Source organism: Nanorana parkeri, unplaced genomic scaffold (genome assembly GCF_000935625.1).
Source record: "Nanorana parkeri isolate BGI_ZX_2015 unplaced genomic scaffold, ASM93562v1 scaffold382, whole genome shotgun sequence".
Lineage (NCBI taxonomy): Eukaryota > Metazoa > Chordata > Amphibia > Anura > Dicroglossidae > Nanorana > Nanorana parkeri.
The window spans coordinates 569,408-595,549 of NW_017306650.1; the positions used below are offsets into that span (position 1 = coordinate 569,408).

The 26,142-nt window shown below is 41.6% G+C and overlaps 1 protein-coding gene across 2 annotated transcripts; it reads right to left on the reverse strand.

The window, feature by feature from the left end:
• Nucleotides 1-1,283: 1,283 nt before the first annotated feature.
• On the reverse strand, nucleotides 1,284-24,846 carry GCLM (glutamate-cysteine ligase modifier subunit). 2 transcript variants are annotated; one of them, XM_018559212.1, is made up of 7 exons: nucleotides 24,455-24,841; nucleotides 15,901-15,966; nucleotides 8,686-8,770; nucleotides 7,109-7,165; nucleotides 3,062-3,264; nucleotides 2,392-2,506; nucleotides 1,284-1,743 (listed from the first exon to the last, which is right to left on the reverse strand). In XM_018559212.1, exons 1-7 carry the CDS (start codon nucleotides 24,572-24,574, stop codon nucleotides 1,571-1,573), a joined length of 819 nt encoding a protein of 272 aa, XP_018414714.1. In that variant the 5' UTR covers nucleotides 24,575-24,841; the 3' UTR covers nucleotides 1,284-1,570. The 2 variants fall into 2 exon arrangements, with proteins under 2 accessions (XP_018414714.1, XP_018414715.1); XM_018559213.1 differs by lacking the exon at nucleotides 15,901-15,966 and having other exon boundaries at nucleotides 24,455-24,846.
• Nucleotides 24,847-26,142: the final 1,296 nt, after the last annotated feature.

Genomic DNA, 26,142 nt, shown 5'->3' on the forward strand with positions numbered 1-26,142 from the left:
ATCTGACAAAATCTGAGTCGTGTGCCCCGTCAGCACCCTTCCTTCGACAAAACCCAATATATCAATCAACGTTTTTCAAAGGAGGCGGCCTGAAAATCCTCAGCTGTACAGTGACTGCAGTCACTGTGTGGATATTCTGACAGCGGCAGGAGTGCAGCTGTTAAAATGCAAAAGCCCAGGGGGATTCCTCCATCCATGTCATTTAGCATGGATAGGGGGAATCAACCACAGGGCTGAACCATAAAAAAAAGATTTGTATATGGCCAGCTTTAAAGCTCCAAAACCGGATAAGAGATGGGGAGGACCATATTGTTACAAGAAGAGCTTACCATATTTCTTACACTCTTAAACCAACCATGAGTTGTCTTAAAAAGGTCTCTAGCATGCTAGAAAAGCTTCTAATTAGATCCTTAGAGTTAGATCCGTAGAATAACGGCACCCAAAGCAGAATTATTCTCTGCAGGTTAGATGGAGAAAAAAAATATTATATATATATATATATCTATCTAAAATAGACTTTGGAATCCTCTAATGCTGCCCTCACAACTATTACTGAGTATTATAAAACTTTTACCGGGCTTCGCTGATAGATTATAGGGCTAAAGCCAGTTTTATAACTGTTTTTGGGTGCCATTTTCATACTTAAAGAAACCCCCACCTTGCTCATTCAGGGCCCCATTTCACTCAACTCAACAGTGCTCCCTCACAGCTGGCACATAAATTCCCAGTGTCATCTGGTGCCTTAGGTTAAGGGGTGTAGTGACATCACTCCCCCGTCATGTGACAGATGGTCACATCACGGTCAAATGGGTGGAGATCCCATGCCCCCCCCCCGACATACCCAGAAATACCAGATATTGTTGCTTGTGGGGATGCAGGAAGGAGCAGCAGGGGCGCACTGGCAAGGTATCAGTTGCTCGGGGGGGAGGGAGGGACGACAGTCACTTTAATAAAAACCTGGAAATATGGCTACTACGGCTGGCCCTTCTATCTGTAAATCCTAGTTGGCTGGCTTGCTGATATATTGGCACTGACACCTTCAGAAATACTCAGCCAGGCAACTACTACTTTCAGAAGGAGGTCAGCAATGGTTGTCTTCATCTATGCCTCATTACAAGTTTCTCTCTCACTCCCAGTTGAATTTGAGTGTAAGCGAGGTCACGCTTAACATGCGGGATGTTTTGAAGCTATTAAAAACATGGTTGTGACTTGTCACATTATACAAAATCATGGAACAGCTCAGCAGCCAAGTACTGGAGATAAGTAAAAAAAAACAAAAAAAAACAAGTAATGCCCTGAACAATAGGGATGTTCCCTCCAAACAATCATTTAAAACAGAGGCACCTGGTGATATCAATATAAACACAATGGACCCTTTGTCAGAGATAATATTTTTGTAATATTTTTGTTTATCCCTCTGCAGATTGGAGCTTGTAAACATCACTGTGACCGCAGATATTGCATTGACATTGGTGTCCTAGTCATTTGGTCTTAGTAACATCGCTTTCTATGTGTAAAGATGTTTGTGTGCCTCTCGTAAAACATTTCAGTGGTTTGTCCAGAAAAATTGTTAGTAGGGAGCTTTCCTCTTCGCTTGCACCGTGTAGCCTTTTGATTTGATAATCCCACGGGTTTTAACAATGACTGAGTATCTGAGGACCCATACAGGCGACCAAGCATCCGCATCACTTCCCTCAACAGTGTCTCTCAGAACTTCTTGAAAACTTTCTTCGGGGAGGATTTCTGCATTGTGAAAAAAGAAGAAGCAGGAAAAAAACAAATGTTATATAAGAGAAATATTAAGGTAAACCAAACACTCAGCCTTATTAACGTGCAATAACAACCATCCGTTGTTACATAATGGAGAACATGCAGATGTCTTATAGACCTCTGCTCTCAATGAAACATCTCGTTATGTAAAATCTCTTCTGAAAAATCTTGGCAGGTGAGAGGTAAGCTCCAGGTTACAGTAACTGCAAACCTTTAATGTAAAGTCACACTCTGGGCAGAATGATCATTTACACACCACGCTGGGTGTGTAAATCTTCATTAAAAAGTTGGACATTATGTGCAGAGGGTGGCTGCAAAGTAGAAAAATCTTACCTTGCAGCATGGTCTCCCCGCACAAAACACGTAGCTCCCAGAGGGTAGCTGTGATTGGAGGAGATGTTTTACATTTTTGCCCCCCTCCTCCAATCACAGAATATCTTGTATTCTTTAAACAAAATACAAGACATTTTGTGAATGAAGGGGGCGGATTATGTGACCAGAGCGATGTATAGCTCAGGACGCATCTCTACCTCTTCCAGCACAATAGAAGCCAAGCAAGGACATTATATGACCATTGCTTATTGGAGACCTATAAAGCAAAAACAAACATTTCTCAGTTACCTTTAGAATCGCTGTGCGTTAGTAACTGAATGTCAAACTCCTTGGCAAATGCAGTTAGATCAGGAGGCATTATACAGCACGATGCAAGATTCACTTGGTTACTACTTGGCTTTATCTGAAAAAAAAAAAAAACTTGTTTAAAGGCAGAAATACATTGTTAAAAATTAAAAACCATTCATACAACCAACTAGTAATACTGAGCAGCACAGTGCCATGACTACCACATTTGACAGGCATTCAGCCTATCTTCAAAAAAATGAAAAATACATAAAGAAGCCATCCTAACTAATCACTTGTACAAACCATACACGACTGTTACCAACGCCATGCTCCTCCCAAACTTTTTTACTGTCAGAATAGCAGAACTTTTTATGCAAAAAAAATGGATATACATATATGCTTTTATGAACCGATTCTAAGGCAGTTACTGGTTAAATGGTCAGTAAACCTAAAATGATAACTTTATTTTATATACAAGGATTTTGAACATTTACAAATAAAGTGTATACAGTATGTAGAATACTTATTTGGTCCTATAGTGGAACATCTGAAAACTGTATGCAATGGAACAGGTAGCTGCCTCTTTAATGCTATCAAGATCTCCATAAATTATAAAGAATGTGACATGTTCTTTTCACTCTTATGACTACCAGTGGGTGCCGAGCCTCACCTGTGCCCAGAGGTAAAGCTGTTCCAAGAGTGGTTTATCTAAATCCGATGTTCCTATAGCAACAACTTTATTGTCTTGGACGAGACTTTCCAGCTCTCTCCAGTAAGGCTGTAAATGTTCCAAGGTAAGAATGACTCCATCTTCCAGAGGGGGTGGTGCAATGATCACCGAATCCAACTGGGCAACAGCCAGGGTGGAACATGCTAGAAGAACAATTAGAGGCACATAAGCAGATTATCAGGCAGTGAAATAACACAGAACCTTTACACACTTGCTATTGCAGGGGCACATAGTAACTGAAGGGCTGTACAGGAAAAGAAAAAACCTTTTTCAATGGTCTTTCTCAAGCATTTCAGATATCCGAAGAGAAGATTTAAACAAATTAAACCAGGTTTTGTCTCAATGGGTACATAAAGGGTGCCTGCTATGGCACAATGATGGTGCTTCGTGACATTTGGGATCATGTCGGTTATGATTTCTATAGCCTCAACATTACATCCAATGACGCTGCACAAAGTAAATGTTGTAACAAGGAAGAGAGGGTAGTGCATGTAATACAATACATAAAAAGTGCCAGACACTAGTACATACAGTTGTTTAGCAAAGCATAGTAATAACAAGTAAGGGAAGTAAAGGATCTGCTTATGTGGGTGACAGCAGGGTCTTTTCAGACAAGGAAGCAGTGATGGATTAATTACCAAACATAAGACTTTACTTCAGACAATATGCTTGATTTTTTGAAGGGTGCATCTGAAGATTTGCAGGTTACATGTGCGGGGATCCCAGAGAATCACTCACAATGAGCCCTGAGCCTGAGTGTGAAACGATACTACATTAGAGTAGAGATGGTCATGTGCACGAATGAGGTTGTGTTTAGGATGGCACCTGGAAATTGGCAAGGAAATGTATGGAGGGGCCAGACTACTTAGAGATTCACAAGTTAGAGGTATGAAATATCTCAGTAAATGGCAACCAGTGGAGGGATAGACAAACAAAAAGCAGCATTGGTAGAGTGAGAAGAAATAGAGATGAGCTGAATGGGTTACAACAATCAAGCTGGGGTACGATGAGGGCATGCACTGACATTTTAGTTGTATTGAGTTTAAGGAAAAGACAGATGTGGAATACACTTGAAAGTGGAACAACAGGAGTCGGTTAGGGAGTAAATGTAAAGGTTTACATGAGAGCAGAATCAAACATTTGTACGAGGAAATGAGCTGGAATTATTGGAGCGTTAGCAGCCATAATTTATGTTTAATGTGTGAGAGAGAAAATTAAATAAAATTTACAGATTATATTGTATAGAAGTATAAAAAAAGCTAGATGGTATGAACGTTGAGGCATAAGACAGTAGGTACCAGGAGCAATACAACAGCTCTTATTTACATTCATATAAGAGATATCAAAGTTCAAATAAAGGAGAAGATATGGAGTAGTAGAGAATGGTCAACATTTTCCTAAGCAGATGAGAAACTGGGCAGTTTCCATTAGATTTTCCACATATACAGCATAAATACCAGGCTTATCTGAACTTTATTTTAGAATTACTACAAAAGTTATTGTAACTAACTTTATATTGAAAACTTCTTTAATATAATGTGTGCCAAACAAGAAGATGACAATATAACCATGTAAAGTGGGATAACAGAATTCTCAAGATTAAAAGTCTACCTGGCTTGAAATGAGACCCAAGAGCTTTATGCACATTTCCGAGTTCTACTTGTTCCCACAATGCAGATCAGCTTTAAATGCACAACGTTCATAACGCCTGTACTCATTAAGATAAGGACAAGCCTAGGTCATGCCCTCAGAGCTAAACAAAGAGGGATTATAGAAAAAGTGACTTCGGAAAGCCAGTTAGACAAGCATAGCTTGTCTTTAGTGGTTAGCACTTCTGCCTTGCAGCACTGGGGGTCCCCAGGTTCGAATCCTGGCCAGGTCACTATCTGCAAGGAGTTTGCATGTTCTCCCTGTGCTTGCGTGGGTTTCCCTCGGGTACTCCGGTTTCCTCCCACACTCCAAAGACGTGCTGGTAGGTTAATTGGCTCTGTATGTGAGAAGGCGACCTTAAATTGTAAGTTCCTTGAGGGCAGGGACTGAGGTGAATGTGCAACTATGTAAAGCGCAGCGTAAATTGTCGGTGCTATATAAATTCATGTAATAAATAATAAATAGCTGCTCATATGTTTCGGCTGAAGAATGTTATACCTGTACCAGGTATTCAGGTATAACATGTGGTATGGGCTAGAGCCCTGACTTTAGCCCATACCACTCGACCCGCTGCATTCAATTTCCATTTTTTGACTCCCTCCAATTTCGTGTCCTCTACTCTATCAGTAATCTATATTCTTTTCGGTCTGCTCCTTTTTCTTCTTCCTTCTGATTTCCATTTGAAAAAACATCTTTATTTGTACGGAGGTCTCTGAAAGAATGGCTCAGTAAGCCTGAATTTTTGATATCTGTGACATAATCCTGAATCTTATAACAACATTTCTCTCCAACTGCTCTCGCTTTTCTATGCCAAGAAATCTTGTGTCTTTATCTATTAAAGACCCCATGAGCTCATACATCTTCCATAATTCACTATCCACATTTCCTTGGTCTTTCCTTTAGTTTTTCTCTTCAGTTAGAAAGCCCTGATTTCTCACCGTTGCAATATATTTGGCATATGCTAGGTACTGTACTGCTGTATTATGATGCCTTAGGGTTATCCGTTATTTTTCTCATTACATACTCTATAGTAGCCCTTCTCAAACAGAATGAGGGTGACCCTGATGTGAAAGAAGGGGGACTTTGATGTGAAAGGGGGACCCTATTTTGTGTGCGTTTTGCATGGGGTCCCCTCTTAAAATCCATACCAGACACCTATCTTGGAAAAATATATGTATTTTGCACGGGCCACATTTTTTTAACATTTACGGCTTTTACATTTTAGACTGGGGTGCCTCAAAATTTTGCATACTTTTAAAGGGTGCAGTGACTGGAAAAAAGGTTAAGAGACGCTGATCTAGACTAAAGTTAAACAAGGATTGTAGAAATGTGATCCTTTTCTTTCTGTCCTATACCCATTATAAATTCTTCCCTCAGTTTTCCCTGTAAACATATTTTGTATTCTTAGACCGAGTGCAATCAATGTTACCCATTTAATTGGCATTCCCTGTACAATTCTGACCATATGTGCACAGCTGATTAGAGCATAAACTGGATTAAAATCTACAAATATCATACAAAGTTTTATAGATAGAAGTCTTTGAAACTGTTAAAATCATCAGTATTCTGAACGTATCACAATGAGTGTAAAGAGAAAATACTGTTGAAATTATCTATTAGCTTTAAAAAAAGACTAGACATCTTACAAGAATAAAAGACCCTTTACAAGCAAGCTACTTTTGGTAACCATTTGTAAACATGAATGCAGTCTTTAAATACAGCCTATGGTGACCTTGACCTACATAGTATATACATTAGTAAACTTTATTGATTCCCTTTAGGCTATTACATTGCACGGGAAACAATCTGAACTTCTGTTCCCAGTACATCTAACTCAGCAAACGGTTTAATCACAAAGGCTAGGGATTCAATGGCCTCCAAGCCTTTTTGGCAGACACTCATGGAATCTGAACTTGTATACAGCATTACCAACATGTGTTTGCTAATCTTTGCTGCTCTGAGTCTTTAGTGTTGAAGCCAGCCACATGATCTGCCAAATAGCTGTTTATTTTCAACGTGGTTTACATCACCATTTCCATCCCTCTGACCACAACAGGCTTTAGCGTAAAGAGGGACGAAGTTCAAATAAGGTAAGTCTTGCAGCTCTATGTACACGGCAGCACAAGAGAATGCTGTCCACAATAAGATCATTGGCTTCAATGGGTTAGGAAGCTTACTGAAATCATCTAGCCTGCCATAGGTACCACAACAAATTTAGAACCCTTTATAATCTCATGTATAAAATAAAATGATTATGACCAAAGGGCACAAATACATGATCAAATATAAAAAGAAACGTTAAGAGAACTATATAACTGCTCAAAATGATTCACTTACCCATATCTACTGCATGCCTAATTGATGAAAGACCAGAATCCAAAATAAACAGTTTTGCTGTAGAGTATAAAAAAAACAGAAGGACAGGAGGTCAGACAAACATGAGATTCATGAAGAGTACTTTGCTTGTGTATCAGAAAGCATCTAAGGCTCACGTTTCCTTATCAAATGGACTTTCAGCATATGCAGAATTGCACAACAATCTAAAACTAACAGGGTTAAGAAGGTCAAGATTCTGCTAATGGTAACACTTCATACCGATGCTCTCAGTTCATATCTGTTACATAAAGAGCAAGGTCTGGAGGTGCAAAAACATCTAAAGATAATAGGCTTCTCAACAACCAATGACATGTTTTGTGGTCAATTTGACTTTTTTACATTTTCTTCTCTTACTATAGATAAGGCCCACTGCGGACAATGAACACTGACCCCATATAGGCGGTGGAGTACATGATGTAATCTGATTAACACTGCACCTCAAGCATCTCATTTTCTGTTAAAACATTTTATGGGGCAGATGTAAGAATCATCTAGCAAAACTCCTTTAATCCCTTCTCACTGCAATCCAAGTTTTGACCATTTCCCAGCACCAAGTTCCATGCTGGGTATTCATTAAATAAATATCTTCCCTTTCATAGACATGAGATGACATTTTGCATGGCAAATCACTCCCAATCCAGTCTCCAATGATATTCAGGAACTAATAAGAGTGCTTCTCCATTATGCAAACATTATATCCGCTATGACATAGTGACCGCATGCAAAATGGAGACTTCACTTACAAAAAATGCCTACAACCTAGGGATGTCCCGATACCGATGCTAGCATCGGAATCGGGCCCGATACAGGGCATTTTGACAAGTACTTGTCAAAATGCCCCGAAGCCTAGCGTCGAAGCTTGCGCTATGTGTTTTTTTTTTCCTTCTTACTTACCTCGCCGAGCGTCGCGTCACTGCTGCTCCGGTGGGCGGCGCTCCGAGCGGGGTCATCTGGCAGTCTCCGGGTCCTAATTTAGGTGGCCGGAGACTGCCAGATGACCCCGCTAGGCATCGGGACATCCCTACTACAACCTGTTCACAACACTGCAGACCGGTGTCGGGGGAGGGAGAGGGAGAGGGAGAGGGAGGAGAGAGAGTTTCTGGTTGCTTGAGAGTTACTGTTAACTCTCAAGCAACAACCCCGCCCCCCATTCATCTATTGGCTATCTTCATCTTCTGCTATCATCTATTTCAATTTGCCATAGCCAATAGCACATGCCCTCTGCCCATCTGCGGAACCAGATGTAATCAGAGAATCTCATTAGCAACTAAATAAATGTAGTTGCTAACAAAATTACTTAGTGTGCACATGTCTATCAAGCAACTTGCAAAAAAACATTGAGGACATATGATGTCCTCGATTTATTTTTGTTTTGTTGCTTGAATGCCTGATAATGGGGAGTTTACCGTACTTTGTTCCTTGTAAAAGTAACAGCTCTAGGTCAATGCAGCCAGATATAAAAGCCAAGACCATCCAACTCATACAATCAGTAAGGTAAAATAAATCACTTATTTGATACACCTCTTGTGAGTACTTACCGGATACTTTCATCTCCTCTCTTTCTTCAGGGTTTATGGTCTCCATAGCCTGAGTAACAGCACACTCCACGGTCTGTGAAGAGTCCTAAAAATGTGTGAAAATACCAATTTATGACCAGGAAACTAAAAACAATATACATCAACTATGTTTTTTTTAACTTGTTGGAATACCAAATAACATAATACACAATTAGTTGAATTCCTGTTATACAATAGGACTCTGAGGAGTCTAGAAGAAGGGGTAGGGCTGTCACTAGTAGCCAATCAGACTCTGCTGCACATGCAGACAGGGCATGACTGTGCTCCTTAATTGGCCAATCAGCAGGCTGGGTGTATGTTCCTGACCAAACTGTGCTGCTGTTGATATAATAAAATCAAGGACCTAACTATGCCATCTGGCAGGGTTTTGTGGATTTTAAGACTAGATGCAAATAAATACAAATTATTTGACAGGTAAGCAGTTTGCATGTTTCAAATGTGTATTTAATTGTTTCTTATGCATCTATCTTTAACCATGTGTGATTTATACATAAATGCCCATAACATCCACTTCAGGGGTATGTTTCTTCCCTTTCAGTGGGTGAACCAAGTCATCAGTCAAAATATGCCTGGTTCTAGAAGCCAGAACTGGATTTGTAATAAAGCAAAAGAGAGGAAATTGTACAGGCTTCAGATCCATACACAGGCTTCAGATCCATGCACAGGCTTCAGATCCATACACAGGCTTCAGATCCATACACAGGCTTCAGATCCATACACCTCACTTTTGAGAAGCTTTTTAAAATTTGGTTAGAGTAGAGTAGAATACACAGAAAATTGACTAAAGCTGGCCATAGACCTATAGATTATCTGCAGATTTTCTATGGTCAGATGGTAAAAGTGCAACAGATTCCTCCATCTACGCTACACTGTGTGGATGGAGGAATCTCCCACTGGGCCAAGCTTCAGTATCTAGCAAGGCGGCTCCGCTGGCTGTCAAAATACCTGAACCTGGGATTGGCATTGTTCAGGTAGCAAGATACTGAAGCTTGGCCAGTGGGAGATTCTTCCTTCCACACAGTTTAGCGTAGATGGAGGAATCTGTTGCACTTTTTCCATATGACCATAGAACATGTGAAGAAAACCTATAGGTGTATGGCCAGCTTTACCCTAGTAGTCCACCAGTTTTTTGATTGAGCGTGTAGAAGTTCATTTCCTGTGTTTTTGATGGGTGTCAGCCATAACAAGGTGTTCAGTTTTTTTAAAAGTAGATTGGGGAAGGGTTTAAACTTCAGCCTGGTTTGGATTTGTTTTCCCATCCTGTTGGGGAAACTTCCCCCTCACTTTCTGTGTCAGCACAGGAGGCGAGAGGATGTCTAGCCAATGGGGATGCAGATATTAAGACCAAAAGGATATCCTACCAAATTACAAAAAATTTTTTTTGCTGGAGTTGATTTTAAACATGAATTATGCATTTTATGTTTTACTTTAGCACAGTTTCGGTGTTCCCTGGATAGCATTAATACCCCACTGACTGGTTTCAGAAGAACTACTCTTTAAAAGATATCAAAAGCATGTGCATGTAGACTTTGGGTGTTAAGAGTTGACCCCGAGACACAAAAATATAAAATGTGAATTCTGATGGTTTAAACAGTGGACTATAAGTGCAAGATTTGCTTAAATTATTTTAGTAGCATGTCTTTTGTGTAACTTTGACAAACAAGGCCATAAAAATGTGAACATTTTTCACTGGCATTGTCAATTAATGTGTGATCCAAAATAGTGATTACAGTGGCAGGGATGAGAAAAAAAATTCCTTTCAGCTAACACACACACACTGACAAGCCATGCCTGGGTAAAAATAACTGGGCTGAAACAAAAGACCTGTTACATACCAGCTATCCATCACTGCAGACAGGCTATCCAAATACTTCCAACTACAAGACATTCTGGTTTATGAGCAGAAAAACTCTTTGTAATGAAACTAATATGTGGGGTAGAAAATTTAGTGAGAGGTCTATGCAGTGCAGATCAGATTTATGATGCACATAATTAGGACGTAAGCAAGAAAGGTACAATGACACAAGATATATAACTATACTCACACGATGACAACAAGACTCACTTTACAGTGCACCTGTGACCAGACTATCGACATAAAACTATTTACATATTCTTAACAAGCAGTAAAATAACTTTATGATCAGCCATCCCTGATCTCAAATAGCTGCTTTACATGTTACATAGTATTTGCGGTTGAATAAAGACACAGGTCCATCAAGTTCAACCTTTGTGTGTCTGTGTATGTGTGTACACGAGCCCCTGTGAGATCTTGTTTTTAAGTGTACCTGTATGTTACGGTCCCTGAGGAAGGTATCCAACTGATTTTTTTGAATGATTCAATGCTCTCAGCTGATATCGCTGCTTGTGGCAGCGAGTTCCAGACTTTAACCGATCTAACTGGGAAACAAAAGCCCCTACGCCCCTTGTGGTTAAATCTTTTCTCCACCAGTTTTAGGCGGTGCCCTCTAGTCTTTGTTATGGCGTTTACTGTACACAGTTTATTGCTGATGTTGCCATCACCACTAAACAGTTTGTACATCAGAATCATGTCCCCTCTAAATCTCTCTTCCAGCATGAACAAGTTTAAATTAAGTATCCTCGTCTCATAGCTATGATCCTCCAGCCCCTTAATTAGTTTGGTTGCCCTTCTCTTGACTCTTTCCAGCTCAAGGACATCTTTTCTGTGGATTGGTGACCAAAACTGAACCACATACTCCAGATGAGGCCGAACCAATGAACTATAAAGTGGCAAAATTATTGCTTTGTGTACAGTACATTCCCTTTTTAATACAAGACAGCACTCTGCTCGCTTTGTTTGCCGCAGCCTTGCATTGCCTGCTGTTATTCAATCTATGGTCTACTATGACCCCCAAATCTTTTTCTATTTCTGACTTCCCTAGTGGAGTACCCAATAATATGTATTCTTCTTGCCTATTTTTAACCCCAAAATGCATTACTTTACATTTTTCAACACTAAACCTCATCTGCCATATAGTTGCCCACTCCCCTATTTTATCCAGGTCCTCCTGTAATGTTATAATGTCTAAGTCCGTGTCTATTACCCTTCTAAGGGTTATTCTTTCTCAAAGATCACAAATAGGACTCTAAAAATCACACTAGAAGGATGGCAGGATGCCAAAGTTCTGTTATTATAGAAAAATAGCTAGGATTTCAGAGAACTTCTAAAACACCATTCTCTCCAATATCTAAATATCGTTGTGAGGAGAATGGCTCATATTAATACAAGTCGACAAAACACAGGAAGCGGCCACTATCCTCTTCTGATGCCCATAGTGGTCCTCTGATACTTTCCCCCGCTGCACAGCAAAGGAAGGAATCAGTCAGCTTGCAGGAAGTATTTTTCCATACTGTGTCAGTATGTGTCGGAGCTTACACAGGATTACTAGCCTGCCACTATGCACAACATAGGTGTTTCAGCCTGGTGACTGGCCACTAATGGCTAAGCACTGCATGCTTGGAGAAGAGGATATCACATGCTCCCTCATACCCAGACAAGCCGGCATTTCCAAATGATCCAACAGATGAATGGAGAGGAGGGGGAGCGGAGCATAGGAGAGTATCAGTGGATAGGTGGACGCAAGAGAAACCGTCACTAAATGGGCAAAGTAACAGACTCCCTAAGATATCCAGACATGAGAAGAAAGTTGCATGATCCAGCTACTTTCTGATCGATGCAGCAATGATATCATGTCTTATTGGGGGTGGGGTGGGGGTGTTACAAATGCTATTTTACTTCACACAATAAGCCATTGCTTCTGTCTTTTATCCCCCACCCCTCCACAGGGAAACACTGCAGTCTTCATCCCACGCTGTAGTTTGTCTTACCTTCTCTGGCCATACTTATGCTGAATTTACACAGGATTGGAAGCAGAAGTTAAATAACCATGTTGAAGCATTTATTTGGGTCTCAGTTATTATTTTGGCATGCTTTTTGTCCAAAAGCAGAAGCTAAAGTTACAGATTAATAAAAATGCTATGCAGCACAGTGTAACAAAAATCCAAAGGTCAAAGCCTGTCCTTCCAATGTGGAATACGTATACACATGAATCTAGCAAATCTAAGAAATGTCACTTCTGTATAAGCAGCACTCCATATACTGCAGATAACCTGCAGGGAGGTCATTTACATTCCTACAAAAAAAGGTAGAACTAGTTTTGTTTTTTTTCTGCCCTAAGCACCAACTCTCCAACTATAAAAAACACAAATTTGGCAACTACCTGCCCCTTCAAATTGCTTCCATTATTACTCAATGACAAAAATAGTAGTTATAGGACAGGTATTCCAAATTTTCACAATACATACTATGGGGCTGTTCCTCACTCCATTCTGTCTGTGCCTAAAGTTTTTGGGATGGGGAGGAAAGTCGCACTCAACCAGGGAGAAATCACTGCTGAATTCCTGAGATATAAGAAGCCTGTTGGCCACTCAACTCATCAGCAACCATCTATATATATATATCGGTTTTGGTTGGCCCAGTCACATCATCAGGTACATTTTATAAATCACATTTCCAAGACAAAATTTTAAAACAAAATTTAGAGCTGTGAAAATGTGGAATAGACTCCCCCAGGAGCTAGCTCAGTTAACTGTTTAAAAAAAATCTGGATGTATTCCTAAATGCACAGAATATTACTGGATATTGAGTTCTTATAGGTACATTAAGCCTCAGAGATTGTTGATTGATTTTTTTTCCCCTGTTAGAGCAAATTGAACCATGCTTTATAGTGATTTTTTTGCCTTCCTCTGGATCAACAGTGGGTAATTGTGGGCATAGTGTTTTGTTTAGTCTTTTCTTTTTTTCTTCATATCTCTATCGGGTGAACTCGATGGACATGTGTAGAAAAATAAAATGCCAATTTAACCTCCTTGGCGGTGTGATCTCAGTATTTTTTCTTATTTTTACTTTTGAATTTCTCGCCCGGTTCCGCCCGCCTGCAATGCTGGCGTTTGCAGGGAAGGAACCCGGAAGACGCCTGAGTGTGGCTCGGGGGTACCGCTTTTGGTACGGAAAATTTACCCCTGAGCCACACTCGGGATTACCGCCAAGAAGGTTAAACTTTTTTACAATCTAAATCCCACGTATTTTAGTAAGGTCCTCACCATTATTAGCACTAAAGCCCATACACAGCCCTGGAAAACCTAGTAGGAATAAAAAGCGAACACTAAAGAGTGGCCGATCATGAAGGCTAGAAAATAATGCTGTACTTTACACAGTAGTGATCTATGCATTGCCTAGCATTTTCCCTGCAGTCATATAGAGAAGGAATAGGAAAGTAACTTTTGTAAACAAAAGCTTTAGCTGGGCTTCCATCCATATGGAATTGCAAATACACACAGAAGCCAGTTGGAATCATAACTACGCTGCTGGCAAGCGTACAGAGACAACCCACTCTACTCCCTGTCCACCTACACTCAAAACTAATGCTAGCAATATCACATACTATACAGACTGCATGTACCATGAACTCAACCCACTGAGCTGCAGCACTGAATTCTCAGGAGATGTCCCTCAGACTAAAGGCAAAATGCAGATTATTAAATGACAGGTTCTCAGTGCATAATACCAAAGTCTCACTTATGACAACTTCATTGTAGGAATATTTTAAATGCCTATTCATAATCTGATTAAAAGTTAACAGATATCCATGTTTACCATAATCATTAAGCTAAGAAAACAACATTCTTCAGGTTAATCTGTGGCCAGACAAAAATATGCAACAGAGATTGTCATACTGTAGTTGGCACATCCAGGTCCTGCATCTATTCAATATGTTTTCCCAAAAAGTTGGGGGCTCTTATGATGATGACAAAGGCCAGCAACCGGTTGATGACTTTGGCCCACCCCCTCCCAGCACACTACTGGTTGGGTTGTGAAGCCACACATTGTGATGGGCCAATAGAGACACACCAATAAGCACCTGCATTCAGGTCTGCATGCCCTGTACAGTACCTAGGTGCACCAAACCCCAGACTGCTATTTTTTTTTGTGAATCTGGAGAGGCTCCTGAGATTGGGAGTTCTGCCATGTTACTTTTTAGTATCTCTCTGTTGGACAACTAATTTGTCCATCACAAGTATAATCCTGAAGGAAAACATGGCAAGAGGTAAGGGGCTGAGCTATTTGCTACATTCGCTCCCTTCTGGGTCTGTCTGTACTCAACAGATATGGTAGCACAGATATGGTAGCACCTGGTACCAGAAGAGGTATACTGGGAGATCAAAATCTGTATTTTGTAAACTGGAACTTGGCATTCCCAATCACGATAGATCTAGGAGCATATTGTTTACTTTGCTGTAAAACAAAGGAGTGGTTATATCCAATAAAACTATGTATGTGGACATGGGGTGAATGATCAAACCAAACCTACATCTATGAAGTGGGGGGCGTGGCACAATATCCGTTACAATCTAATCACTCCTCCTGCATTTAATCCAAGTTATACAGGTGGAATAAACTTTACATTTGCGCACTTTGCATCCAGGAATATATAATGTAGTCATTACATTTGCATGCATATAAGTGAGATTGTGGGACTATGTACAATAAATTAAAGTCACTTTCTTTATTTTCAGGGCTTCTTGGAAATATTTAATGTGATCGAATAACACCCCCTGCAAATATGCAGGCAAGCCCCCAATCACCTGCAGGCATTGGCAGCAAGAAGCGCACTCCAACTGTAGATGGGGATGCCGTTTTCATCTAAGGATTGTTTTGCGATTACCTGTACAGCTTCCACCATTGTGGTTTCTAAAGCTCAAATTTCGGCAGAGCCAATAAGCTGCAGTCACTCTTCGGGTATTCCGACAGCTGCGGGGCCCAGTGTTTTTTTTTTGTTCAGCCCGCAGGGTATTAAAAATACTCCCAACATATGGCCAGCTTTAGGAAGTGTCTGAATCATTTTATTTTGGAAAATCATTATTTTCGGACTCCACTGTACTTTTCTATTCTTATCATGATGGTATACTTATACAGGCATTGCGAGTATAATAATGAGTATCTGCAGGGGTGGTGAGCCACCAGGAGAAAGAGACAATTAAAACTGTAACCCGCAGCAGTCTTCAGGGTTATGGGGCAATGAAACAGTTAAACAGAAAAAGCGACAACTTGAACCATTCATCCACCAGATAAGAACATAGATGTAAACAAAGTACCTGTACATGTTCTGGGCTGGCTTTCAAGCTCCATTCATTCAGTGTTATCCTGATGCTATCACCCAACTGTAAAGAAAAATACTTTATTAAATATTTATAAAAAGTAGTCTTTTATGCTGTGTAATAATGTTCATTACATACCATTGTATGAATACAGACAACTATACATTTCATAAAATCCCAATAGCTTGGTTTGTGGGAGTGCAAAAGACCACAGCAGACTCCTCTCAGGCCTTGTACATACAAGCTTCAGCTTGTCTACATCAGGCTTTTACAAAGCATTTGGAAGGTCTCAACCAATTTCAGACAACCTTAAAGTGGAAGCTCACCTAAGAATTAGTCTATAGACATTGAAAAGCCATATAACACATCCATGATGTCAGTCAATACATTATGTTTTTAAGTCAAAGTGGACCTCTACCCCCCTTTGACTAAAAATCACATCAGCATTCTGCATGCTGATTTGAAATCAATTTTCATTAGTTAAATAAACATTTTTTGCTTTTTTCTTTTTCCAATTACAGTTTTTTCCACTTCCTGGTCCTCTTAGGCGCCCATGCCTAGAGATGCATCCTAGCAAGGTTACCCCACTGTGCATTTTTGGGAAATCCCATATGTAATCTCATAAGATCTCAGGGAAAGGTAGTTTTCCTCTGAGATGATGTTCATGGTCACATGTTCTAGTCACATGTGCCAGAGTTCCAGGAAGTAAAAGTACCGATCTTCCCTTAGTAAAAATGGCCACTGTGAGAAGAATGGGGAGCAAAAGAAAAATATGATATGCAAAGAATAAAAATTCGGCAATTATCTAGAAGTATCTGTTTTGCTGTCATTTTAAAGATTCCTCCTTAAATAGATTGATGAAGAATTATAAACCTTGTTAGGTTTTCACAGGTATACGAGCCTCCTTTAGGAGAGATTTCCCTCAGTCCTGGTGAAAATGGTTTCAACAAACAGGAAATGAGGATAAGGCCTCATTCACACGGACGTGCAGAATGCAGAGACCTGCACCTGGGAGGGGCAGGTGATGCTGTAGCCATGTACTCTACAAGATGCGGCTGCACACCGACCCCAACCTGCACATGTGTACAGGTACAGAAGCACGCCCTTGGACACAGGTCTCTACAAAGTAGTGCAACAGCAAGAAAGAAAAATAGAATTGCTTTTTTTTCTCCAGTGAAGTTGGGGTAGGCTAGAATCCCATTGGCTTCTTTTTTCCATCTGTGTCCTTGCTGTAGATTTTCCCTCTCTTCCTTTCCCAGGCAGCATGGTTTTACCAGACAGGAAGTGAGGTAAACAAAATCTGTAAAACATTCCCTGGATAGCAGGATTGTTCTCCAAGAGAAGGTAACACCGAGCTGTCTGCTGTGCACACAGGCATGCAAGCTTCTACAGTATAAAAGGCTACAGTTTTGTTTTTTAAAGATATACACAAGAAAAGGATAAGAGTAATGTAACGGCTCCTAAAAAGCTTTGTATGAATGGTGTGTGACGATCTATTTACATGTGGCCAGCACTTTTCATCCCCTTATCTCATTGTTGATTAAAATCAACAGAGTCAGCAAGAATGAGTGACAGCCAGAGAACACATGACCTGGGACACCCGATCTGTATATGTACATAGTGTTTTATTCATGACAAGGACGTTACATTCTTTTACCCAACATAAGAATGAGATGATGTAATGCTGACACGTGTCCCATTTTATCCCATGAAGCATGATTTTCACCATAGCTCTACTTGAAGATCCTTGCATTGAATGCTGTGCTGCACTAGGACTGGCGATGAACACCCATCAGCTAAATTAAAAGTGACACTAAACACAGGAGTTAGATCTTAAAAATGCATTCAAGTACCTGAACTGTGGGCTTGACACATTTTCTTGAAATCCAGGTGCCAGCTAAAAAATGTAGGCGCCATGTATTTTCCCCGGGGACATTACATTTTTTTTGGTATTTTTCTTTTGTTACTCATTGGAGATGACATATTCTCTCTAAGTTGACATTAGGGGTCTATTAGACCCCTAATGTCACCTTTCCACTTCAATAGCTTTTACCTGGGGAAATGACAGCTGTCTGCTGAGACAACTGAATGTAAACAGAGCAGGCAGTGGCTGGGAGCAACAGCCGGCCTGCTGTTGGCTATTTATTTCCCACTGGAACTGAAGGAGAAAGTTCTCCTTCAGGTCTTCCTCTGCTGATTGACAGCAGGCAGTGGGCATTTGCAATAGTCAGCCTGCATTGGCTATTGCAATTTAAAATAGCCAATAGCAGGCTGGTTATTGCTGCTGAATGGGAGACTTATCAGCAGTGGACAGTTGATTGTAAGAAGAGTGGGCAGCGGGGGCACGGCAGGGGGGTCATGGAATGCAGAGTCACAGTGGTCTCTCCTCCCTTTCTTCTGCATTAAATGACAAAAACTGGTTGGAACATCCAACCCAATATTATAACTCTGCATGTTTAAGCATTAGACAAGAAGCAGGGATGTTCTTTTTTAGAAGTAACTCTGTATATTAACTGATGCATATCAACCCACAGTTGTCTTCCCCTGGATGCTATAGTACCAAACCCTAGATGTCAGGAATGTAATCTCTGTATGCACGTCTGATTACTATAGGTCACGGCATTATGTAACTCTCCTTGCAATGCCATATCATCATGACAGCACAGTTTTGGCTTCCTGTATTTGACATAACTACTTCTATACTTTACTACAAACTAAGGGTTACAAGCAGCTTCCTAGTGTACAACAACAAAAACTGCCATTCACAAATACATTGATAAAAATAAACCAATCAGCTTGCAGCTTCGTATGATTGTGTCACCAGCCAGCAGTATAAACAGCACATGGTGACTTGCTAGACTTGAACTTAGGCCATTCTCACTAGTGGGTTGTAGTAATGCACAATACACAGCGTGGTGAAGTCATTCATTTTGATCTAGGCAATGTTTTATTTTCGACACATCGGTGTGTTGGGCACACTACATTGACCAAAATGCTGCAAGTCAATGAGAACCTGTATTGTGGTGCATTGGCGGCCCATTCAGAATGGAAAGGTTACTTTACTGCAACACACGTTAAAGGGCATCTATATTAAAAAAATAAAAATAAATGTGTATATTGCATTTCTGTGAGTTCTATCCCACTCCTAATAACCATATCCATCTAGAAGTTTGTAAACTTAATACTGAAGATGCCCACAGGATTGACTTCCTCAATGCACTGACACAATTTCACTCAGCTCTGTGAATATGCATTTGCTTATGTCACAACTCTAAGCTCACTGACTGAACTGCAACTCAACCTCCGAGCTTCCCATAATGTAACGTTATCATTGCTTGCTGGAAGCAATGCATGATGGGATATGTAGTCTTGAGAAAGCCAGATTGCACCACATCAAGCAGTAGAGAAAGAGACACAAAGCACACTAGGAATCCAGGAAGTTGGTGAAAGTGATGAGCAGATAGAAGGCAACACTCACCACATAAAAGGGATTTTTTCATGTAAGCTTTGATTTCATTATCAAAAACAACTCTACTATGTATTCCTAGTACAATGCTGATGTTATAACAGGATAGTAAGTGCTGGGAATTTGTATTTGCACTGGTGGAAGTGCATGTATAATGAAGTGCATGGGGTCTTATCTTGAAGCAACACAGGGGACTGGTGAAATCCGAGGGTGGACAAATGAAAATACAATTCAGGAGCCAGTCTGTCCAATTTAGATGCCAGCTGCACCGACAACTAGAGAAAACGTTAAAAGTTCAGCACTAGGTGCACGGACTACCTGGTTCCTGGGATTTGTCCAGCCCTGGTGAAATCTTCCTAAAAAATGATAACTGTTGATCATAAAATCAAGAGGGACTCCTCATGGTGAAGCATATTAAAACCATTAAAAAAAATATATCCAAACTTACATTTAAAAGTCAAACGTACATGACTTTTAAATGTAAGTTTGGATACCGGTATATGTTTTTTATTAAATGGTTTTAATATGCTTCACCATGAGGAGTCCCTCTTGATTTTATGATTTCTGGGTAACATCATTCGGCTAAACACCTGGAGGAAGTACCAGAGAGATATATCTGATCCTATACCTGCCTCATACTGACTGCAAAAGTTCAGAAGGATTTGTATGCGGTGAGTGAGCACTGCCTAGGGGGTTTTGTTCGTGTGAAACACTCTGAAGATCATGTTATGCACCAATAGTGGAGACACCAGCACGTTATTTAAGAGATTGGAGGACGTTTATAAAAAAATTTTTTTATCACTATATGAATTCAGATTGAACTGATTGTTGTTTTTTCAATTGATCACCAGTTGTTCACGGTTTCTTTGTATGTCGAGAGGTCTGTATAATCAGACAACACATCACTATCACTTGCAAAGTGACTGTATATTTTAATTTTTATCAATTCATTTAAGTCATTAAAGGAGAACTATGACATGAGTGATTTCCACTCACCTCATAGTTCTAAGCCAACCTGTGACAATGAGACTGTCACATGTTGGCTCAGTAGATCGGGAGGTGAGCGAACACATACCGTGTTCCCTCACCTCTCGATCCTGTCACGGCTCTCTGCCGTGACAGGGGGAGGGGCTGGATTCCCCTCTCCCCGCTCCGATCTGCCAGCGCTGACTGGCGGAACGGACGGGGAGGGGGCGGGTACAGCTGGCTCTGCCTCTAGATAGGCAGAGCCAGCTGTCACTCACGCAGCTGGGCGGATCCTGTCATCTAAGTCTGGATCCTTTCCAGGTGCGGCGTCTCAGTATACCGCGAGCTGTAGCTCGCGGTATACTGAGCTTAGGGTAACGGGAGGACGCTAGTTTGTGTCCTCCCGTTACCCCAAGGAGAACTATGGGGGAAAACACTGACCCCATAGTTCTCCTTTAATGTTTTTGGTCAGTGTTCACACTGTTTATTTATTCATTTAGTTATCACAATCTCAAGAGACCACTTGGTCTTTTGGTTCTTTTTTCCACATATACAATTTTAGATTGACAGCTCTAGAGGAGAGGTTTTCACTGATATAGAATTTATATTGATCACAGCACATATGAGTCAGTTGTTTTGTTTAGATAATTACTGGTAGTTTGACACAGTAGGGGTTTTCAGCGCCACAAAATCTCTTTTTAATTTAAATCTTCCTGAAGCCTCTTCCCCTTGGCTGAGATCAGTCAGCCAAGGGATACCTGTACAGATAGGTGGCTTCCAATACACAATCATTTCCCAATCAATCCGGCAATGATTATGTTTAGATTTTTTTCCCTGTAATTTTAAATAACATACATTGAAGAAAGCAGGGGGAATATTGTGGTATTTCTATTTAAGAACATGTCCACGTGCCAATAAAAAAAAAAAAAACATAGGGAGAGTGTAAAAGGAACCTGTCTTCACTGAAATAACGAGATTGCTTCTGCCACCGCCTTCCATTTTCATGCCAGGTTAATGTAGGATGGGCACAGACAATTATCCTGGCTCTCTGGATTAGGAAATCAGCCATCTTGATTATTAGCCAGTTTGAATATTAGCCCACCCTGCTTTGGAAACTGAGACAATTTATTCCATATAATCTATTTAGAGACCTAAACAGCTTTCCAGTTAGAAAACGTTCCAATCAAGAGTTCTTCTTTAATTGTTTAACATATAGAAGAATATGACAGCGTGCATACACTACACAGCATATCAACATAGAAAAAAAGCGGAAGACAAGCAAAAACAGCAAGTCATCCTGACACAGGAAGTAACTAAGGAAAGTAAAAGTAAAGTTTCATCCAGTGTTGTTTGTATATGTATCACTGAAACATTCCTCAATCACACATTCCTTGTTAAAGGGAATAAATTAACCTTTAGAAAAGCCAATGTCTAGTAAAAGATCTACAACATCTATCACGTGATTAACTACCAAATCCTTTTTTTGCTTTTACACTTCATGTGAAAATGTCTTTACTGATCTTGTATGCTGCCTCTTTTTTTTTCCAAGTTTGCCTTTACAACGGTCCCTGCCGGACCCATAATTGCTGCCCCAAACTTTCCTGTTTTCTAGTGTCCCCTATGATTTGCTGGTAATGTGTAATTCACAGCACTGCTGACCGGGATCCCATAAGATAGCTGGGTTGGGTGCTGGTACTACCTGCGGATGGCACCGTGTTATCACAAGAATGTCCAAAAAAGTCACCTGCACTCCAAGATCAAATGTGTTGAACGACCCTCTTTTATTCAGACGTTATGCAAACATGGTGGCAGTGTAAAAGCAATGTTTCGGGACCGAACATGGTCCCTTTATCAGGTGACTGTGTGTTGCTTGATGAAGGGACCACGTTTGGTCCCGAAACATTGCTTTTACACTGTGCCACCATGTTTGCATAACGTCTGAATAAAAGACACATTGGACCTTGGGATGCAGGTGACTTTTTTGGACATTCCTATGATTTGCTGGGTCCCACAAAGCCACCCTTACGTGCATGGATGCACCTTGATATTATGGCACTAGGGCAGGGGGTGGATATATTCCAGAAGTCAGGTAGCCAATGCTCCTTAAAAATACCCATAAACATCGGGCTTCCGATCAGGTTTACCTGACAGGTGGACCTAAAATCGGAAAGCCTGTGTGAAAGGAGCCTTAAGGTGCCCATACACTGCACGATTCTCGTACGAGAATCGCGGGAAATGCAGTGCAGTGTGAATGAAGGTGTGTGACCGTTCCTACTATATGGTCGCACGTCTTTTGTCTAAGGAGCGTGCTAGAAAACCAGCCGAAAATAATTTCTGATTAAATACCAAATCCAACTTCAGGCAATGACAGTCAGTAACGTTTTAGAGCCCTCCGTTCAATCAGATCCACATGTCAGTATTTCATACAGATCTGATCGGAAGCTTGATGTTACTCTATGGGCTGAAGGTTCTAAATGGAAAGGTGTCCGTTTACATCTGTATACCCCCCCGGCTCTGGCCAGGTCTGGAAAGACAAATGGATCAGGGTTCTATTTCACAGGATCCGACTGTGCCAGATTGGGGGTAATCTGATGTAAAGTGACACATGTCTGTTTACATCTGCCTCTCCATAGACCGACATGGGGTCCGGTAATTTCAGTTTTTCCCCTTCATCGCAAGAACAGCAGGGGATCCGTGCACAGATACCCTCCTGATCAGACTGAGATTATAGTAAGACAGACAAGAGGGCTATAGCCAGGAGATGGAACACACAGACCCAGTAATATCTGGCTACAGTAAACCTGTGCTCTTTACATATCATTTAATTCCACTATGACTGTCCTATGTTGATCTGCAGATGTCAAACATCATATAAAACCGCATACTCCTTTCATCTCCACCGTCTTCTGTTATTTCTACTGCTGAACATCTATAAAGCCGGGGATTACCCTTCTGTGAGCACACACTTACCCATACATTGAAGGTGTGCCCACTGACCGGCCAATGAGAGTGTCCTCTGACACATGGCACCGCCCCTCTCATGTGTTGTGTAATTGGAGATATACAAACCACATACACTACACTATCTTCTTGTACAATTTTCTTTGTCACCAAAACAATGTCATACGAGGTCAAACCAAAGCAATCTATTCAATTAGTATCAAATCAGACAGGCTCTTGCATCACAAAGTTGATGTTAGATCAGGCTGGGCAACTCCAGCTGTTGTGGAACTACAAGTTCCATGATACCGTGCAAGACTGACAGTTGCAGGCATGACTCCCAGAGGCCAAAGCATGTTGGGATTTGTAGACAAAGCACAGCTGGAGTTGCCCACCCGTGTGTTAGATCTAAAAGGTGACCATACACTATACAATCGGATAGTTTATGGTAGATCTAAATGGGATTGTACTATGCAATACAAGGTCTCATCTGATTTAACACTAATGCAATAAAATGTTTAGGCTCGCCCTCATAATATATTGTTTTGGTCACCATGCACATTACAATCTGGTAGGTTTACCAAACGATGTAATATAAAGATCTACCTAAACTATCCATCAATGTGTATCCAGGCAGGCTCTTGCACTACATAGATGTTGGTAGATCATACAATCAAATTGCAGCATGTGGTGACCTTTAAGAAGATCATGCAATCACTGTCTAACTAGATTGTATAGTACATGGCTAACTCTAAGAAGATTGCACAGACCATAATGTGTGGCAAGCTTAAACTGTATAGTATATGGCCATCTTTAAGGCAATTGTACAATTAGATTGTATAGTGGAGGGGTTGGCAACTTCAGCACTCCATCTGTGAGACTACAAATCCCAGCATGCTTCTGCCTCTGGGAGTGATGCCTGCAGCAACTCAGTCTTGCAATGCCTCATGGGACTTGTAGTTCCACAACAGCTGGAGTGTCAAGGTTGTATAGTGTATGGTCAACCACCGGCTGCAGCCATATCTCTTGATGTAAACTCTCAATACTAAGAGATCAAAAGCGGGAAAGTCACAGAAATTGCTGCCACCATCCGAAATGAAAGTCTGACTTTTAGGTCTATTTGCCCTTAACACAAGTACACACACACAGTCTACATAGAAAGGTGATAGGGGGTCTGACCTCCTCGCTGGGGGTGACAGTGCACTTCTTCTTCAGGCGGCCCCAGTTCATCAGGTTGCCGGTGTGTAGGATGAGGGTGTTCGCGGTGCCCAGCATGCTCCTGGCAGTGTCGGTGCCCATGTCTGCTCGGTGCTGTGTACAGTAGGCTGAGCTCCTCTTCTCTCCTGTGCCGTGCACGGTCTGCTCACCGGTGTCTCTCTTCCTTCCGCTATAAAAGCTGCAGCACGGTGACTCCACAGTAAAAGTGCTGCGTAATAATGACTCACCACCAGCGGCCCCCTCTCCCTGCCAGCCCCGGGCACCGCGACATGTGCGCCTCACACTGATACCACACACCGCTTGTATTAGAATGAGGCGGCAGAGTGGAGCGGCGCCCCCTGTTGTCCGGGAGTGTCACTTACATCATCCTCACCGTGCTGTACAATTCTAGAACGGGGCTGACCAGGATTATAAAACTGTCCATGTCCCGGGGAGGGGGATTTACACTCACTTCCTGTTCAGGTGACAGAACAGGAGAGAAGACAACATTTAAACCCGGACGGAAACCCTTTCCCATTCAGATAGGCTTTAAAATGGGATTGAACCTAAAGAAGAACTCTGGCCATATTAAAATTACCCCTTGTAGTGGGGCTACTCCTGCACTGCAAGGGTTAAGTGCTGGTTTTGGTCTAGGTCTAAAATAAGAAAGATCTACTCATCCGATCCTCGATCCCAATTAGCTGCTAGACTGATCCCCACAGCCTCTTCTTCCCCGGGCACCGGTGGTGTAAGGACCTGTGATGTCATCACGTCCATTGACTTGCATTGGAACGTGAGGACGCAGAGGGACTTTCCACAGCTGGAGAGGAGGGGAAAAGAGCAGTGGTGGAACTATTGCCATAGGGACCTAGGTGGCCGCTTTTGGGCCTTGGGCACAGGTGGGCCTGGCCAGGACATGAAACAAAGGGGTCCCCCTGACGCCGTGCTGGGTCGCTATGGCATCTCAGGTTGCTGGCTGTCACTGGCGGCTGTAAGGAGGAACTGCCGAGTCAGTGACAGCCAGCAGCTATGGTGGAGGAGGCCAGGGCCTGGCAGCGGTGGAGGAGGAGAAAAAGGCCAGACCCGGTGGAGGAGGTGGGGTCCACTGGCGACCGCGGCAAAGGCTGGGGCCCGGCGGTGGAGGAGGCTGACAGTGGAACGGGGCTGACAGGTAAGAGGTGTGCCCAGCCCACCTGAGACTCTGCAGAGCCCACCATAGAGACTCTATGGTGGGCTCTGCAGGGTCACTCTCAGGTGCGCTGTGTGGGATCTCAGGTGGGCTCTGCAAGGGGCGTAACTAGAAATTGCAGGGCCCCATACAAAATTTTGCTATGGAGCCCTGTGATTTCTAGTTATGCCCCTGGGTTAGACCCTAGACCAAAAAAATGAATCCTTGCAGGGCAGGGGTATCCCCACTTTAAGGGTTAATTTTGTACATACCCAGAGTTCTTTAAAAAGTGAACATTTGCTTTGTTACAGGAAACATTGAAAAACTACTGACCACCAATGAAAGGAAGCACTCACCACTGTGAAAGACAGCCGTTACCACTGACCACCAATGTAAGGGTCAGGGACACTCATCACTGAAAGCCAATTAATACCAATGAAAGGGAGAGCTTAACACAGACCACCTACACAAGGGGCACATCAAACTGACCAACAAAGGGGGC

Coding starts and splice junctions, on each gene's coding strand:
- GCLM (XM_018559212.1), bottom strand. CDS start 24,574: ATGGGCACCGACACTGCCAGGAGCATGCTGGGCACCGCGAACACCCTC. Junction 3,265..7,108: donor TAGGCATGCAGTAGATATGG/GTAAGTGAATCA, acceptor TTGTTCTTCTAG/CATGTTCCACCCTGGCTGTT. Junction 1,744..2,391: donor AACGCACAGCGATTCTAAAG/GTAACTGAGAAA, acceptor TTCACAATGCAG/AAATCCTCCCCGAAGAAAGT.